Raw genomic sequence first — 17,335 nt, forward strand, 5'->3', positions numbered from 1 at the left:
CAAAACATGAAACCTACACAGTGAATCAAAATAGAGTGAAGGGTGTACGATGTATTCAGTATGAAAAACATGAGCATATTCCTGGATTCAGTCTGTCACTTAGTGATGGTAATGAAGGTTGGTTTCTATGGATGCAAGGTAAAAAATCATGCCCTCTATAAAAAAAAGAAAAAAAAAGAGGTGCACTTTGAAGTCTCTCACATCCAATACCCCCGCTGACTTTGGAAGTACAGTCTGGGATGATAACATCTATGTGAAATGCATATATGCATTTTATGCATTATAACGAGGGCATCATGATGTATTTTTTCCTTGAATTTCTAATAAATGACCCTCATTAGCATCGCTAAGTGCAATGCCAATTCCATGAACATGTGCATGGTTTCTGACACTGAATCCATAATGCACTCAGTCCTCTATGATCCATTATAAAGACCAAGCAGAATTACTAACTGTCTTTAATGGAACACATGATGCAGCTTCAGCTGTAAGCAGCATACAGTCTGAATTCAATATAGAAGCCCAATAGAAACAAAGAGTTGATAACAGTTTTCATTATAGGGATTCAAATAGTAATTGTTTTCATAATACACTGGTTATATTTTCCAATCAATCGGCTATAAAAAGTCAAAAATAATGACAAATGCCACAAGTCACATCACAAGTTGTCCAAAATTGTCTGATTAACAGTCAAAAATTCAAAAGGTTTTCAATTTTGCAATGATGTGAAATGGAAACATGTTCCTTTTAGAGCTGCAACAATTCGTTGCCCAACAGGAAATGAATCCACAACTATTGTGTTAATCATTTCACTCATTCTCTGAGAAACAATGCCGAACATTTGGTGGTGGCAGCTTCTCAAATGTGGGGGTTTGAGGCTTTTCTGTGTTATACATGATAGTAAAATGAATATTTTTGGATTTTGGGCTGTTGATCGGACAAAACAAGACATTTAAAGATTTCACCATGAGCTCTAAGAAATTAAAACAAGCATTTTTTTAAATAGACAAAACAATTAATTAAAAAAAACAATTGTCAGATTAATCCATAATGAAAATAATCATCAGTTGCGGCCCTATTTCTTTTTATTTTCATGTATTTATTTTCAATTTTCTATTTCATTCCACAAAAAGTAATAGTGAACGCTGTCTCAAACTTGGGAAATAAACTTCAAATAAGGTAACAGTCGAGAGAAGTGAGAAGCATCGATAGGGTGACTAGTTTTAACAAACACCAACGATGCATAGCTCAACTCATGAATAGTTTTCCATTAGATTTGAATTACAAAGTTGAATCTAGTTTTGCTAAGACCTGTTGACTTGAGAAGATCTTTGCTTCACTGACCTAATGGGCCTATAATTTTACCAAATATTGTGACACCAAAGACTTCAGACACAGTACAACTCAACAGCACCACGAACTGAAGCCTCCAAAAGAACCACAACGTTTAAATCAGCACCTCTCTAAAAGAATTTCAACAAAAACTCAACATGATAACCTTCATGTAGGTAGGATTTATTACAGGGCTATCTAGTTTTAGATAGGTGGACCTGATGAACTGGAATAAGTCTGTGATAAACCAACATCAACCAATATCAGCTCATCTATCAACACATTGGTTGTGCTCTACTAACAATAAATGAAAAGGATCCTGTCAAATCCACAGTGTTGCAACCGTGCACAAAACCTGAGTTCTGTTCAAATGCCAGAAAAGCTGCCAACTCCCTCTGCTGGTGGTCACAATAAGACAGCAGCTTAAATGTCAAGCTGGCATGTACCAATTGTGACCTCTCAACAAAAATCCATTCTCATAATGGTGATCTACCTGAAATGCTTTCATCATCGATCACACCCGGACCCTGCAGGTGATAACTCTTAAACTGTGTGATTACATGACTCAGTGCAGGACAAACTCTGAGAAAATCCGATAATGCTTTATACAATCGACCTTTATCTGCCATAAAGGTATGTCCCGTGACGTTGCTGTTAAAAAAATGTAGGCGCTTACTAAGCAGCAGGTGCCCAGCCCCTGCCTGCGAGCCCACACCCTCCATCTGCTGTGACAAATCTGCTTAATAAATGGCATCCAGTTCTAGGGGCATATCTGAATCAGCACAAATCACACCAGTGTTTGTCAAGCACTTGCCTTCAGTTTCCTCTGACTAATGAGCCAGTCGGGTGTGTGTGTGTGTGTGTTGGTGTGTGTGTGTGGACCGGCTGATTGTAAAGGAAGCGATGCAGCATCCGATAACACGGGCAGAGCGCTGATTTAGAGGCTTCTTAGCTCTCAAATGAGCAGAGGGGCAATCAATTAGCAGCTTTAGCAACTATCACATTTCAGCTATCGGTGATGGAAGTCAGGGGAGAGGATACTAACATATCATCCGGCCTACTGAAAGTTGGCATCAAATGTCAAGTCAGATTTACTTAATTAAGTCATAATTTGCCAATTATAGACTTAATTTATGTAGGCAAAAGTTCAAACCAAAACACTTTCATTCCTAAATGATGCTTTCTAAAAGTTTGCTCTAATGAAAATGTGCACATTATCAATAATCATTACCAGGAAGGCTGATTGTACTGGTACATAGTAGCTCAGTTTGGAGGGAGTTGTAAACTTGTCCTCAAGTTCATGTTCGTCTTATCTGAAAAGCAAAGGCAATTGGATTTGCCGTTTTATTCTTCGAGACATTTGGATGGAAGCCGTTGTGTGTGCAGCTTAAAGGTTGAGCTGAGTGTTGAGATTGGTTTAGCAGCACAATTAGTGCATTTCTATGGGATAAGCAGCTCACAGCCAAAAACACTGTTAAATACTTTGTACTTGTTAATGTCATTGAGTTTTAGCTTTGGCTGAAAATTACATTAATAGATTTATAAATCATAACATGTAATCCATGTATGTCTGTTTGTTGTGATGTTATTCATCTGGTGGATATCCATTACTCTCTCACTAGTAGACATGAATATGAATTAATTGATTAACTCATTGGATGATTGATTAATTGGCGATAACTTTGCTGTTTACCAAACAAAAATGCCAAATGTTCACTTGTCCCAGCTTCTCAAAAGTGAAGATTTGCTGCTTTTCTGTGTTATATCATTGTAAACTGAATATTTTAGGTTTTTGAAATGTTGGTTGAACAAAAAAGTAATCTGGAATCTGTAATCAGGGCTCTGGGGAACTGTGATGGGCATTGTTTTGTCTTCTTCTGACATTTTAGAAAACAAACAATACATAAGGAACTCAATTAATCAAACAATGGGTAGATTAACTGATAATTTGAATAAGTTACAGCTCCTTGTTGATGATTGGCTCATTGGTCTGTGGGACTTCCTATTCCTCTTTCATGTGCTGTAATATGCACCCCCGCATGGGATACATAGAGGTTATACGGTTACATGACCTGACATAGTAGAACAGCTGATATTCTGGATCAGAAGGCTTTTGTTTTAGACCTATATGAGCAGGCTAACTCCATTAAAAGCACATTTGAATTTTTTTAAATACTTTCAATTAGCACAGAAAAAATCTATTTCATTTTGTAATTATAGCTGGGGTATATTTCCACAGAATGCAGTGTGATGGAATAAGAAAGGTATTGGTTTGTGTTCATTATTATCTGTCATGAAATGAGGTGTTTTAAGGATTTTGTGTTGAGAAGAACATCAGTTATCTAAAGAGTGTAAATAACTAATGTTCTTCTCTTCTATTCCCTTCACAAAGAATTCAAATGTTAGATAGTTTTCCTCCTTCGTTTGGTTGTGATATTAGGGCAAGGGGGTGCGTTTCACAGCAGGGGTGCATATTACGGGAAACACCTATTGCAAATATTTGAAACCGCAGGCTGTCACTTCCGGATTTCTGTGGTATAACAGGGGAGAAAATAAACCACACTGGACACAAATGGCAAAAAGAAGTTGTTGTGATGTGGAGGAAACGGCGGATGTTGAAATGGAGTGTGTTGATGCAGCAGTGCTGTTGCAGGAACACAACTATGACTGCCCTCCTCCCCTGAGTGAATGTAGCATGTTGCTAATGAATTGGATAAATAACCGTTACAGCAGTCACCTACATTCAATGACGATCGAAATATTAACACTGTAGATAATTTTTTATCTAACACAACGTTACACAAACTTTACAAGCTAATGTTTGCAACATAAAGCAGCGTCTAAGCATATGCTACAAGCTATGCTAGTTAGCAGTCAAATAGTTTATACATGTTAATAAGGTGAATGTACTTTTCCTCTATTTAATAATGGCATGTGAGGACATTGAACTCCTGAAATAGATGTAAGAAAAGTCCAACTAGCCACCGTTTAGGGTTCCAGAAAATCTTGGAAAATCTGATGTGTGACTGGCTTTTCTTGCTAGAAAGAGTCATTTATTCATCCAGCTGGAAATTGTACCATTATAGCAGTTTAGAGCAAAAAAGACAAAGATACTGAGCAAAAACTATACAATACTTATCAACTTGTATACATATCCATGTGTAATTATCTACATAGTGCAAATAGTGTAGTGCAGTTATAGATAAGATAGTTGGAAGCTGTTGAAAGCTGTTTGTATTAGTCTTAGAATAAAGGATGTATTAACAGTGATGTTCTAACTGGTTTTAATATAAATGAATAGATAATCATTCATGTCATTTATCAAATGAATAAGATTAATAACTTCTATATCTAAAAATGTATTTTACTTTTTAGCTGTAATTTATTTACATAAAATTATCTTGTTTTTTCACTCTTTGCTTTTATTTAATTAAGTGCACTTAGTGAGGCGCTGGAAAAAAATACAGGAGTGTGAGGAACTGGTATCACGCCTCACTCTCTCTGGACCCTTACTGGAATCAGTGGTGTGTGTCAGTGATTATCACTTTATCAGTGTCTCTTGGGTCTTGCCATGGAGCTCGGTACCACTGCTGGCATCATATTTTTCCTGTTAGACATCCAACATAGTAGATATAATAATATATAGTCTTAATAGTTAGAAGGTAGTTATTGTTTTTCATCAGGTCCTACTTAAAAACAAGAGATGTTGCTTCTGTGCCGTATGTATTGAGAATGCACGGCAGTCAGAGGGGCCCCCAACCAAATTCTGATAAGGGCCCCCAAAGGTCTAGGACCGGCTCTGTATGTATACACTGTTCTACATGTATAGTGTGTTCACTGTTGCAGACAGTGTGCACGGGTTGTTGCATGGACCATGATGAGAGCTCCCCAAAATTCAAACCAACGTTTTGGGTATCTGAAGTTGCAATATTTTCTTCAATCCAAACTGAATAGAGAATGATCAGGAATGAAATGTTTTATATTATTTGAATTCATAAATGAAGCAGGCACTGTGGGCCTTTTGTAAGTGTAATTATGAGAGTGTGTACGTGCACAGTGTATACAGTTCACTTTCCGAAGACCAAATGCCAGCAAACATGTTTTTGGTGGCAAATCAATAAGGGCCACCCACCCCACTGGCTGCTGACTCTGCTCATTCTGAGAATCTCTGCACAAAATGCCAGTAAAAAAAAAAAAGAGGCAGGGACAAAAAATTTATTATTCTTGCCTGGTAAAAAAATTATAATAATAATAACTGACAGGGCAACAGCATCTTGAGTTTATGAGCTGTAGGCAGGCGAAGCAAATAGTTCAATTTGTGTGTGTGTGTGTGTGTGTGTGTGTGTGTGTGTGTGTGTGTGTCTGTATCTGTGGAGGAAGTTTGGATTAAATTGTTTTGACACACAGACCTCCACCACCGAGACAGCTGCTCTCCAACAAAGTGCTGCAGTGGTTTGTCCCTCCCTGGTGGAATCACCTCTAAACACCTGACAGTGCTACCGGCCAGTCCAGACACACACACACACACACACACACACACACACACACACACACACACACACACACACACACACACACACAGCAAACACACAGCAAACACACACAGGTTTATTCAACAACACAGGAAACGAGTGGTGGGTGATACTGACAAATTCAATATCCCGATGATTCTCACAATCATTACTGCAACACTGGCTGACACTGACGAGAGCTGCAAACATTAGTTGTCAACTATTATATTAATTGCCAATCAATTAATCGTTCTAAGTCATTTTTTAAGCAAATAAATCATAATTCTCTGGCTCCAGTTTCACAAATGTTCATATTTTCTGGTTTCTTTAGTCCTGTATGACAGTAAAGTGAATGTGGACTGTTGGTCAGGACAAAACAAGACATTTGAGTGATCAACATTTTTCTCCATTTCGACATTTTATAGACCAAACAACTAATCGATTAATTGAGAAATCAACAGCTTAATCGATAACTACAATGATCGTCAGTTGCAGACCTAACATTAACATTTGATTAAGGCTGCAGGTAATAAAAGGTCAATAAAAGGTTGTATATACAGCATAGTGACAAGTGTCCATCATAGTTTTCCAGACAAAAAACTAAAAGAATTCACTTTACAATGAAAAAAGAGAAACAAAAAAAAGCAGTAAATCTGGAAGCTTCTACCATGTGGCACTTTTTGCTTTGAAAATGACTTTAGTGATTAATTATCAGAGCTGCTGTCCTGTTAATCTTCTAATAGATCGATCGATTAATCATCTAATTCTTGCAGCATTTGCCACAATGTTCACTTGAGTATTCAAAATCGCAAGCTACAGCGCTCACGTTCATCCGACATGTGTTTCACTCTCTGAAGGCCAGACTGAAGGCCAACAGCCACTGAAATAAGCAACAAGTGAAGAGATGGCAGCAGTACAGACCAGGCAGAGCATCAGCAGTGAATACCAAGTGTCTGATGAGGTCTTTGGGTCACAGACTTCAGACCGTCGTTGACTGCAAAAGATTGAAAGCTAAATATGGAGGATTTCACTCGGGGCGGCGGGAGGGGAGGGGGGGATTATGCATAAATAGAGTTACAGTTCCTACACACGTCATGTGATGTAGCTGTGAACACCATCATGTTTAAGCTGAAAGTCATCACTTTAACCTCATAGTCATCGCTTCATGTCAAACCCAACCAGCTTTGGCGCAGAGCCAACATATCAAATAGTGTGACACTGTCTAAGTACATATACAGCACATCCCAGCACCACCCTTGTTTGCAAAGGCTGCTGGACAACAGGAAGCGGAGCAGGAAAAGTCTCAGTATTCATCACACTGACGTGACATTATTGTCCCAACAGCAATGTGACCTTAACAAAAGCCAATGCAGAATAGATGTTGACATGATGAATTACTTCACTCCAGCTAATTTTAAGAGTCTGCTAATTGTTTTTTTTTTTTTTTTTATATTGTACAGAAATGAACGGAAATGAAAAACACAGCAGCATGGTTTGCAAAGTTGTGACATTAAGTAAAGGTGATTTGTAGCAAATGGGCCTAAACATGCAAAACCTCTGATGCAGTCATGCGTGGTGATTTATTCTCAGCCTTGGGTGGGGACACATATGTGGTTAATGTTCTTCTCTGTTTAAACAAGAGTGAGCGATACAGTCGAAAGCTCCAGAACAGCTAAATAAGTAGACCTCGCGTTTAGATCATTTACCATTAACTGATATAGTCCTTATTGTCAATAATCAAGCAAAAATAATAAACATTTGCATTGTAATTGAATATTTTGAGGTTTGGGACTGTTGGTCAGATAAAACAAGAGGCATTGTTATAAAAATGATGATTGCACTGTGTATGAGTGTTACTGTTTAATCTATACGTCTTGTACTGCAACATCAGCAGACTAATCAGCTGAAGTTAAAGGAAGTTCAGCGTTATATGTTACAACATATATTTGTAAAGAGGAAGATGTAGAAATTTAAATTTGTTGGAGACAGGGTGAGATATGTCATCTGGGGGTCAGTTGGGCAAGTTGGCCCCTGGACAGGAGAATTGGAAACAGACATGACGTTATCTATAAGTCTGTATTTGATAGATTAAGAAAAAACTGTAACGCCCACTTCAGGTGTATAAAACTCTGTTATAGAGCCTTTTTCTTTGTAACCTAATCCTATGTGTTGCATTGTGAAACGCTCCTTCATGTACAAGAAAATAAATTCTATTAAATTTGATACTTTGGCTCCAGTCTCTATTGTTTAATGGTCATTAAGAAGACATTTTTGAACAGGCATGATCATCATCATCTTGGGCCTTTGAAATTGTACATTTTTCTCTATTTATTGACATTTTATTAACCAAATATTAGATTAGATATTGTACAGGAGACAATCATTTCCATTACTAAAGATTAGTATAAGCTGCACAACCAATTCAGTTCTATCACATCACATGAAAAGGATGCTTCTTCCAAAGAGCACTTCAGACAAACACACACATCGTTACAGTACAGTAGCTACAGCTCACACCCACCACTGAATGACCAAGACTTCTGTGCAAGTCAAAGTTCGAGCTCCGTTTACAGTCTCACATGACCGTACAGATGAGTTCCTGTAACTCTGAGTCCTCTTGTGTTGATAACTTATAACCTCACCGACCGCATGAATGAAATCATGAATTTAAGAGTGATGTTAGGCGAGAGAGAAAGGTGAGTTAGAAGCAGGTCTGTTTCTCAGGACGGTAGCTGAGGCTCACACACCGGGGAGGGACCCCGTGTACACAGGCGACAGTTGGGTCAGAGCACCGCTCAGTGTGGGCAGTTGCACCGATAATTCCTGTGATTTTACCTGCGCCACAGAAACTAAAGTCCACCCACATTAGACTAGCAAGTAAAACCTAAGCAGCAAGTTCAGTCAAGGGCTGTCAACTTTACCGCCTGCACGGTCAGGCGAGCAGACGCGTTGAAGGGCTATTTGGATTTTTTTTTTCCTCCTGAATTCCTTAACGGACACAAACACCCGCCGCCCCGCGCGGGAATCTGACAGAGACGTTTCTCTGTTTCTACGACATGCAGAAGAGGTTCGTTTGACTCACCAGAAGCACCAACATGAGCATTTTCGCCTCTCTCATCCGACTCCCGTAGCGGTTCCAAGAGGCCATGATGCCGTTGCCACGTCTGGATACGCAGGCGCAATCGGTTTTCCACGGATAGTCAGGCACGGCGCAAGGCTCAATGGGAAGTGTAGTTTAAAGGAGAAGGAGGCGGGAGTATTGCACCTGCAGCCTTTAAGAAGACTCCGATAAGCCAGGGAACCATTCCATGTTATTTGTCGGCAATGTGTGAAAGTAGTCTGCATGATTTTGTTCTTATCAGCATAATGCAGCATTATTGAAGGGCAATTAATTACATATGAGGGTAATTAGTAGATTGGCCTGTGATTGAATCTCCTAATTAGCATTTTACTTCCATTCCTTTGGACTATTAGGTTTGATTATAGTTGTGAAATGGTTGTCACTGTATCTGATTTTTGCAGCGCTTGGGCCAAAGTTGAAAGCAGAAGCATAGAAATGAGAGATTTGAAAATCTAATAAAACTTGGATCTATAAAACTATATAGCCCATATTATAATGGAGTGAAGTCAAATAAATTCACCTGTGACAGCATCAAATTTGAAACGAAAAGGCTGGATAGAATAAAAATTTACAGTAACCTCATATTTTAATCAAAACTGCAAATGAAGTTTTCTTGTAAGTCTACTTACAGGCTGTCAAAGAACAAAGAAAGACAACAACGAGTGGCTGAATGGCGTTTGGTATGAACGGCACATTTCATCATTATGTCTTACTATGAATCATATTTTCCCGCCCTATATAATCAATAAAAACGATAAATAAAAATTTACTGTAACCTTATCTTTTAATTCTGTTTGCCCATGATGTCGGCAACTGTAGGTAATAAACTGAGGTGTAGCCTATAAATAAGGAAGAAGAAAAGGACAAAAAGCATAGCTTATAAATGGGTGGTTTCCGAATGGACTTTGGTTTATAGGCTACTAATTGTTTGCGTTCTCAGTCTCTTTTTATATCCAACATCTGCTTTGTGACTTGAATAGAATAGAATAGAATAGAATGACATAAGTCACTGTTCAGTGTTTGTGCTTCACTGTCTACTCTGGACAAAGCAGCAAAGAAAACACCTAAATGCCCAGTGGAGTTGTATTGCCAGGTTACCCCTGCACACATACGCTGCAGGTAGCCTTCTGTAGAGTCCCAGACAACAACATCATGGCCAACCTCTCCCAGAAGCCGTTGTGTGTCTCTCAGGTCCAAGCTGTGATTCACTCTTAAAACACTGAGTGCTTTGGCGCTGGACGGACGCGCTGTTGCGACACTTCCAGCTCTCCGGGGGTGTTCATGCGTAGGCTACTTCCCCCCTATTGCGCCTGCAAATCGGGCCCATATTTCCTTACTCTTCCCCCCTCACTCATCTCCTCCCCCCTCTCCGTCCCCCTCTCAACCCGGTGGTATCGTCCGACGCTCAAGGAGAGCCAGAGCGCAGTTGTCGGCTGCAGGTCGCTCGGAGAGGGACGCACACAGCCGCCGAGGACACAAAACACTAGAACCCGTCTCTTAACCTAGCTCTGCTGCTCAGAGTGCGAGTCTCTCCTCATCTCCCCCTGGCAATCTCATCAACTTGGGGAATATCTTCGAAGGTAAAAGGAAAATCACTTTTTTCTTTCTTTTGTTAGGCTAAATACCTGAAATGACTGACACAAAAGCACTTTTTGGGTGTGCTGTGCAGCAGTTTCCAGCTTGTATCCCGCTCCAGATTTGCCGTCACAGGCGAAATGGATGTTGCTCGACTTTGATTGAGGTGTTGGATTTTTTTATACAGGACTCAGGAGAAAAAAAAAAGCCAGCTTTTGCTTGAGTAACCTGCTTTGATAAAACAAAAAACCCTCCGTCACCAATGGATTGGCTACTCGAAAGCTTTTTTTTCTGCCATGCTGTGGGGTCCGTTTTTCTCTGGACCATTATTCTATCGGAGCAGGGTTTGAGCAATGTGGCGATTTTTATTCGTAATGTCAAACACTTTTCTGTCCTTCTATCCACTTTGACTGTTTCAGGCGAGGTGAATATTTGTCCGCTGATATAGCATGTGTTATTCAGAGCAGTTAGCAGGTCCTTTATGCCACGCCAGTTTTACTTTCCACTCACGTTTCATCCCAGGATCAGAGGAGCATTTGTGGGCTGCAGGAGCTGCTTTTGCCTGCCACATTAGCACTGTCTCAAACTTACTTTGTGCGCCACGCTGCCTTACAGTTAGGACACAGACTGGATGTGAACTTTAAAAATTATCCTTAGGGGGAAAAAAATCTTTGATGTGATCTTGTGGAATAGTGGATTGTTTAGGTGCTGTGCGTCTCAATTGTATTTTTTTCTTAATTTGTCCATATATAAACGGGGTAACATCATTTGAGGTACATGTATACGGTGTAAAATGGATCATATTGTCGCCTCTGTGCGCACTTTGAGAGAGAATTTTGTTGTCCGACTTAAGACTACCCACAATGACCTCATTGCTTATCAATTCCAATTAACAGATTGGCTTTTACGCGCGGCGCATGCAGCTTTGCGCACAACATGCCAAATGTTTTACATTGCTCTATTCTTGCCAAATCCCCGCAAACGTTTTATGAGAGTAATTCTGCATAAAAACACTGGAAATCAGCTCAGAAAGTCTTTATTCATGAGCTTGTCTCTTGGATGAATTGCTCCCCATTTCTGTCCGATATATACAGACACTTCAGACATTTAGATGTAGATTTTTATAGAAGGATGAGGGTCCAGCACAAAGTTACCCAGACTGGGAATGTCGAACAAAGAAAGACAGTATTATAAAAGAGGACATTTCCCTCCGGTATGTGTTTAAGTTGATAATTCTGAGGTGCATTGTTGGAGCGGGAGGCGGGCTGCGTTGTTGCAGAGCAACAGAGGGCAGTGTTGAGCAGCACTGTGCAGCTGTGATAACACCTTGCCAGGTGAGGTTTGCTGCATCATGTGCTGGACTATCTGCTGTGTTTTCCACAAGTGAACACAGACACAGCACTGCAGACGAGCTTGTCTTTGTACTGGAGCAAAAATGAAGCAGGTATCTAAGCTTGAACTACTGAAAACATATAAGGGACATTGCTTTAATGGATTATTGCTTTTTTTTTTTTTAAATTTATTTTGCGTCAGGTGATTAAAGGTCAAGTACTGTTGAACAGGCTTTTATCTGCAGGCAGTTGTGGACAGCTTTCAGAGACATTTATTCCACAGTTAGCATTTTCAAGGCTTAAAATATCACATTTAATCGACTAAATTCATCAAACACTTGAAAGCTATTTTCCCCCACCAGCAACCACCACCACTGGGGCTTTTAGAGGCTTTTTTAGAACTGCGCTCTTTTTCATCTGCAACATTTTATTGAGCCTCAGTGGCACACTGTCTTCAACAGCATCTATGAAGGACACTTTATTATTCATTAACACTCAAACGGCTCTCAAATGCAACCGAGTATGGCTGCTGCGAGTTTTGGGAAATGTGTCAGATGACATAATAAGTTTGTATTGCTGTGAAGTTTTATTAAACCACTTTGGTTCTTTTTAAAACAAGCCAATGACAGACAGCCAATGAAATATTTATATCGTTGCCTTAAAAATCATTTTACAACTATAGTTAGTGATGAAATTAAGCAAACATTCATATCATTAGTTTGCTATTATTCCTCTTATTTCCCTCACAGTACAGAAGAATAATAGTTAAACACAGAAGGAGATCCTGTCGTATTCAGAACCACATCTTAATTCCGTCCGTCTGGAGTTCTAAACAGCAGTTGGCGAAGCTCCTGTTTTTATTTTGTTCATTCATCAACACGCGTGAAAGTCCCATATCACCCCCATCTCTTTATTGATATTCATTTATTCTTACAGGTTTTGTCAGACCCGCATGCTTGTCTTATGGGTGATTAACGCTTTTGTTATTTGAAGAGCTTTTAGTATCCTGGGTCAGTCCTTTCAAATGGAAAGCAGGTTTTCATCTTTGATGAACTTATGAGGGCTCTTGACAGGTCCTGGTGGGGGGAACCAGACCAGCAGAGCAAAAGAGATCCAAAACAAAACAAAAACTGGACGGGATGGGACGCCCCCCCTCCCATACTCCTCTTAGACCACCTCTAGTCACTTTCTCTTTCTTGTCCTTGCAGCTACAGTGTCTGCAAGTGTTTTGTTTCTGCTTATATAAAGGTCTGCGTCTCTTCATGGTATCTGATGTTGGGATGAATAATTCATTTTCATTAACAAATATGATAGGTGTGGAATAGATGAGCCGGCAGCCTCTTCATCAAATTTTTAATGATGCATATTTTAAGTGTGCCATGTGGATTATTTCTGTTGTCAGGGCATCATTTGAGAGGGGACAAACGGATATGAAAGATTAATGTCTCAAGAACTTGATCTGACTCCTCTCCTCTGTACGATATTACCTCTCAAAGAAAAAAAAATGTTCAAGATGGCTCTGACCCTCACAAATGTGCAAATGTGTGAGCGTGTGTGTGTGAGTGTGTGAAGAGATAACAGACAGATACAGATAACAAGTATGATTCAGGCTGGTCTGAGCTGAACATTCTGTGCTGCTGCTTTTCATACTGTTGTCCTTCACATATCTATCAAAGGGTCTATAAAAGTAGAAATTAAGGACAAATCAGTTATATTTAAGGGGAAGTAATCTGTCTCCCCAGTGCTGACAGACTGTTTTGTCATTTCAAGATGCGGCTTTTCACCGACCAAGGCGGAAAGCGGAAAGTGACAACTTCTACAGCAATTCTGCTGTTAGTGTGTCATTCAGCTGTTTGGCTTTTCACACATGTCAAGTGTACACTCATATGGACCAGACCTCGGTTTCATTTACACGCTGTGACAACTCATGCTCTTTTTTTTTTTTTTTTCTGAATTCTAACTTGAGAGCGACCATGACAAAGATGCGTCTCCATGCTTTAAATCCAGGGAGGATGCTCTGAGGACCGCTGCGAGGCAGCGAGTGGCTGGCTGTGACGTGCTCCACCGACCATTGATCTTGATTTTGCTTTCCTTTTTGCAAAGCTTGTGCCTGGTATGTGAAAGTGAGGCATTTTAGACTTTTAAAGTGGCCTTCTTGAGCAGGATTCACATGATAATTAGGTCAGGGCACACTGAGGAAAAACAAAGCTGTCCGCATGCAGAGAGAGAGCAGAAAACATACCGTGTTTGTGTTAAGATGTCTCAAAGAGAGTGAAGGAACACACAGAGAGAGATGATTCCTCTCTCTCTATACTGTCATTTTCAGAACGCTGCAGTCATATTGGAGTGTCTGTTGCTTTATGTTATGTAAACATAATGCCAGATTTGAAATCACAGCTTCAGGCACCGTGGCTTGTAGTGGCAATCCTCGCAACAATATTCACTGTGGTCTTTATACTCAGAATACAAAGCTCTGCTGCCTTGTCACCTGAATGTGATTACGTCGTCCCACAGGGCTGGCATAAATTTAGCCATTTTCCATTCACTCTCTCTCCGAAGCCTGATTGAGGTCCTGCGCCTGAGCACTCCTCGTTTTATTTGAAATGAAATCATTTTTCAGTGATTTGACAACTTGTGCACAAACATGTAAATTTTGACTTGAACCTGGGTTTTTTTTTTTTTTTTTTTTGTGAGGGTGATGTGTTGCCAATTTTACTGCCAGGAGTAGCTTTGCCTCACTCCACCAGCACCTTGATGACAATCTGCATCAGTTCACCCTCATGATGGAGCAGTTTCGATGGTGGATGTGTACTAACCAGACAGTTTGATCCATCAGCAGTGGGAGGCCAGCAGTCTGTGTGGTGCAGTCTGAGCCGGTGGGTGGAAATGAATAATTCCACGACGTCTGTCTGGGTCCCCTCAGCCTCCCAGGTCGGGCTCTCATTGTTTCTGAATGCAGAGTGCACTTGGCGTGGCCTTCAGCGCAGAGCGGTGTCTGTTTGTTTGTAACCTGGCCTCTCTCTGCCTCGACATGCAACCTCGCCGTCTGTGAAATCCGATACGGCTGCATCGTCTCCGTACTCTGTCTGCAACCCCGCTAATTAATGTCTGATGCGACCCAACAGGCTCAATTTGTTTCTGGAACGTTATCGTCGTTGTTTGTGCTCCCTTTCCCTGTGTTGTTATTAGTGCATCTTTGCAAACAGAGGAGAATATGAAAAGGGCAAGCAGGATGTAGAGCAGAAGAATAAGATGAGAGAGAAAAATGTTCCAGTGAATAACTAAATGTTCTAAAAGGACTATTTGATTAATCAACTAGTTTATAGGAACATCATTTAGGGCATTTATTTCAAACATTTGTTGTTTCCATCTTCTTAAATGTGAGGATTTGCTAGTTTTCTCTGTTTTATATAATTGTAAGTCTTTGGTTTGTGACTGTTCAGACAGAAGACGCAGACAGAAGCAATTTGAAGACGTCACCTCGGGCTCTGGGAGATTTTATAGACTAAATGATTAATCAGTTCATTTAAAAAACAATGTCAGTTTAATGAATAATAAAAACAGTCATTTATTGCGGTCCTAGCTTGATTGAAAATCATCATGAGAAGATACAGTTGCATTGTTTTTCCTCCTCTATTAGTCATTCGAAGGACAGTTTTTCCGGAGGTGTTTTCCTTACAGCGTCAAACTATTCAGTGTTTTCCTTCTTTTCACACACTCTCGGTATTAAATGAGGTGTGAGTGTGTGGTGTGTGCAAGCATGCGCTCATACATGCGTGTGCGCATGCGTGCATGTCTGAGCAATTTGATTTTTCCCTTTGTATGTGTGCGAAGCGGACGTGAAGGCATGTGCCTTTTCTCTCCCGTCCCTCCTCTGTTCAGCGCCGGCAAGGTCTGAGCAGGGCGAGAATAAAAGGGGCGCGAAAGGAGGAGAAAGTGCTCCCACAGTTGATTTGGCCATTGTAGGGGGAGGAACACTATTCCCATTGATGCTCTGGACGCATGGCTGAAACCCCCAGAAGCTTTAGGAAGGGGGCTTATTCAAGGCTTGATGTGACCTGGAGGACTGGGTTGGAAGATGGGTGTTGAGCCCATTGTGCGGACGGTGGGAACATTGTCCCCACTCCGCTGCTTTAATACCTCTCTGAACCACTGGCTCTGTGAGCTGGACGGGCTCTCAGGTTGTCTGTTTTTCCTTTACAAGCCACTAGAGAGGTCTCTCATGTTAGTCCTTGAAATATCTCACAAACAGTTTCCTGGAGTCTCTTATTAGAGAATCTATTGTGATTTTGAATTGAGTTGGGCTGGGTTATATATTGATATAATATTACTTTTGTAAAATTGTCTCAAATCTCAAATTTAGGTTATCAAAATACTGTGAAATAGTTTTAACATGTTTTTTCTGGTCTTAAAGGCTGAATGATACAATTTTAGTGACAAAAAATTTAAGTTCTCCAGAAAAATGGCAGCATTGGTCATTTAGTGAAATTATTAAAACAATCTGCAGTATGTTTACCTTTTCTTACAGCTTGCATTTGTGTAACAAATTACTCTCTCGTCTCAGTTACAAAAGAGGAAGTAGTGTGATGTCATATTTCTGCAAATCTCTTAGGGAGGTCAGGGTTCATGCCCTGTCTCCTGTCAAACAATCAAAGTTGGCCTCCTTTAAGCATGACTGCCATCTTCTCTAACCATAACCAAGTAGTTTTAGATGCTTTAACATAATAATAGAGGTGGCAGATCAGAAAACACTCACATGGGTCGTCATGGGAGGTACTCACAACAAATCAGGTATCAGTACTTGCTTCAAGTTTCTATTTATCTGACATTACCATTGTAATGAAGTATGAGTTTCTCTTCCCGTTAAGCATAATTTTCCCATTACTAATGTTTTTCTTTCACCAGATTTTCTTTTGTGTTGATATCATCTGAAATCATGATAGTTATGTCATCACATTAAATCAACAAACAGACAGATGATGAAATAAAGGAAAAACCCACATAAAGCTTTTGTTTCAGCTATATATAGCTCTGCTTGTCATTGATTTATCGAGTCTCTAAACTCTACTGAAGGCATGAACACCATTCTTCCAAAACATATTTCCTCATTTGGTGTTGTAATATCTCACATCACTCACATCATTTTCATACTTGTGATCTCTCAGATCTGTACGGAAACATCTGATTTTCTGATTTTTCTCCACTTATTTATTCATGATATTCCTTTAATTTGTCACCTGTTTATATCGATATGAAAGTAAAAGGGGAACAAAAGCTACCTTCACACATAGTTGTGTATTCATTTTGCAATAAATTGGCAACAGTAGGCAAAGTAATAATGGTGAACATTTTCTTAAACCTTGTCAGAAGTCCTATTCTGACAAAAATGTGCTGCTAAAAGTATCATATCTTTAATAGACATGTGTATTATTTTATAAACATGACATTCAGATGGTAATATTGCA

At 39.9% G+C, this 17,335-nt stretch overlaps 2 protein-coding genes across 8 annotated transcripts in view; one reads left to right on the plus strand and one right to left on the minus strand.

Moving 5' to 3' along the window:
* pdia5 (protein disulfide isomerase family A, member 5) overlaps window positions 1-9,048 on the minus strand; it is a 76,966-nt gene extending 67,918 nt beyond the window's left edge. Inside the window, exon 1 of the mRNA XM_067604428.1 lies at window positions 8,926-9,048. Within this exon, the coding sequence (XP_067460529.1) occupies window positions 8,926-8,991 (66 nt within the window). The 5' untranslated portion in view covers window positions 8,992-9,048. The remainder of the gene's footprint in view (window positions 1-8,925) is intronic.
* A 1,004-nt stretch (window positions 9,049-10,052) lies between these two features.
* Window positions 10,053-17,335, plus strand: part of sema5ba (sema domain, seven thrombospondin repeats (type 1 and type 1-like), transmembrane domain (TM) and short cytoplasmic domain, (semaphorin) 5Ba) — a 170,846-nt gene continuing 163,563 nt past the window's right edge. For 2 of the 7 annotated variants that reach the window (XM_067604429.1, XM_067604434.1), the window contains exon 1: window positions 10,056-10,544. The gene's annotated coding sequence lies outside the window, so the exon portion shown is untranslated. Of the gene's footprint in view, window positions 10,545-17,335 lie in introns of all 7 variants that reach the window. The other 5 variants (XM_067604433.1, XM_067604435.1, XM_067604432.1 and 2 more) reach the window with 4 other exon arrangements.

The sequence above is a fragment of the Thunnus thynnus genome, chromosome 11 (genome assembly GCF_963924715.1).
Source record: "Thunnus thynnus chromosome 11, fThuThy2.1, whole genome shotgun sequence".
Taxonomy (NCBI): Eukaryota; Metazoa; Chordata; class Actinopteri; order Scombriformes; family Scombridae; genus Thunnus; species Thunnus thynnus.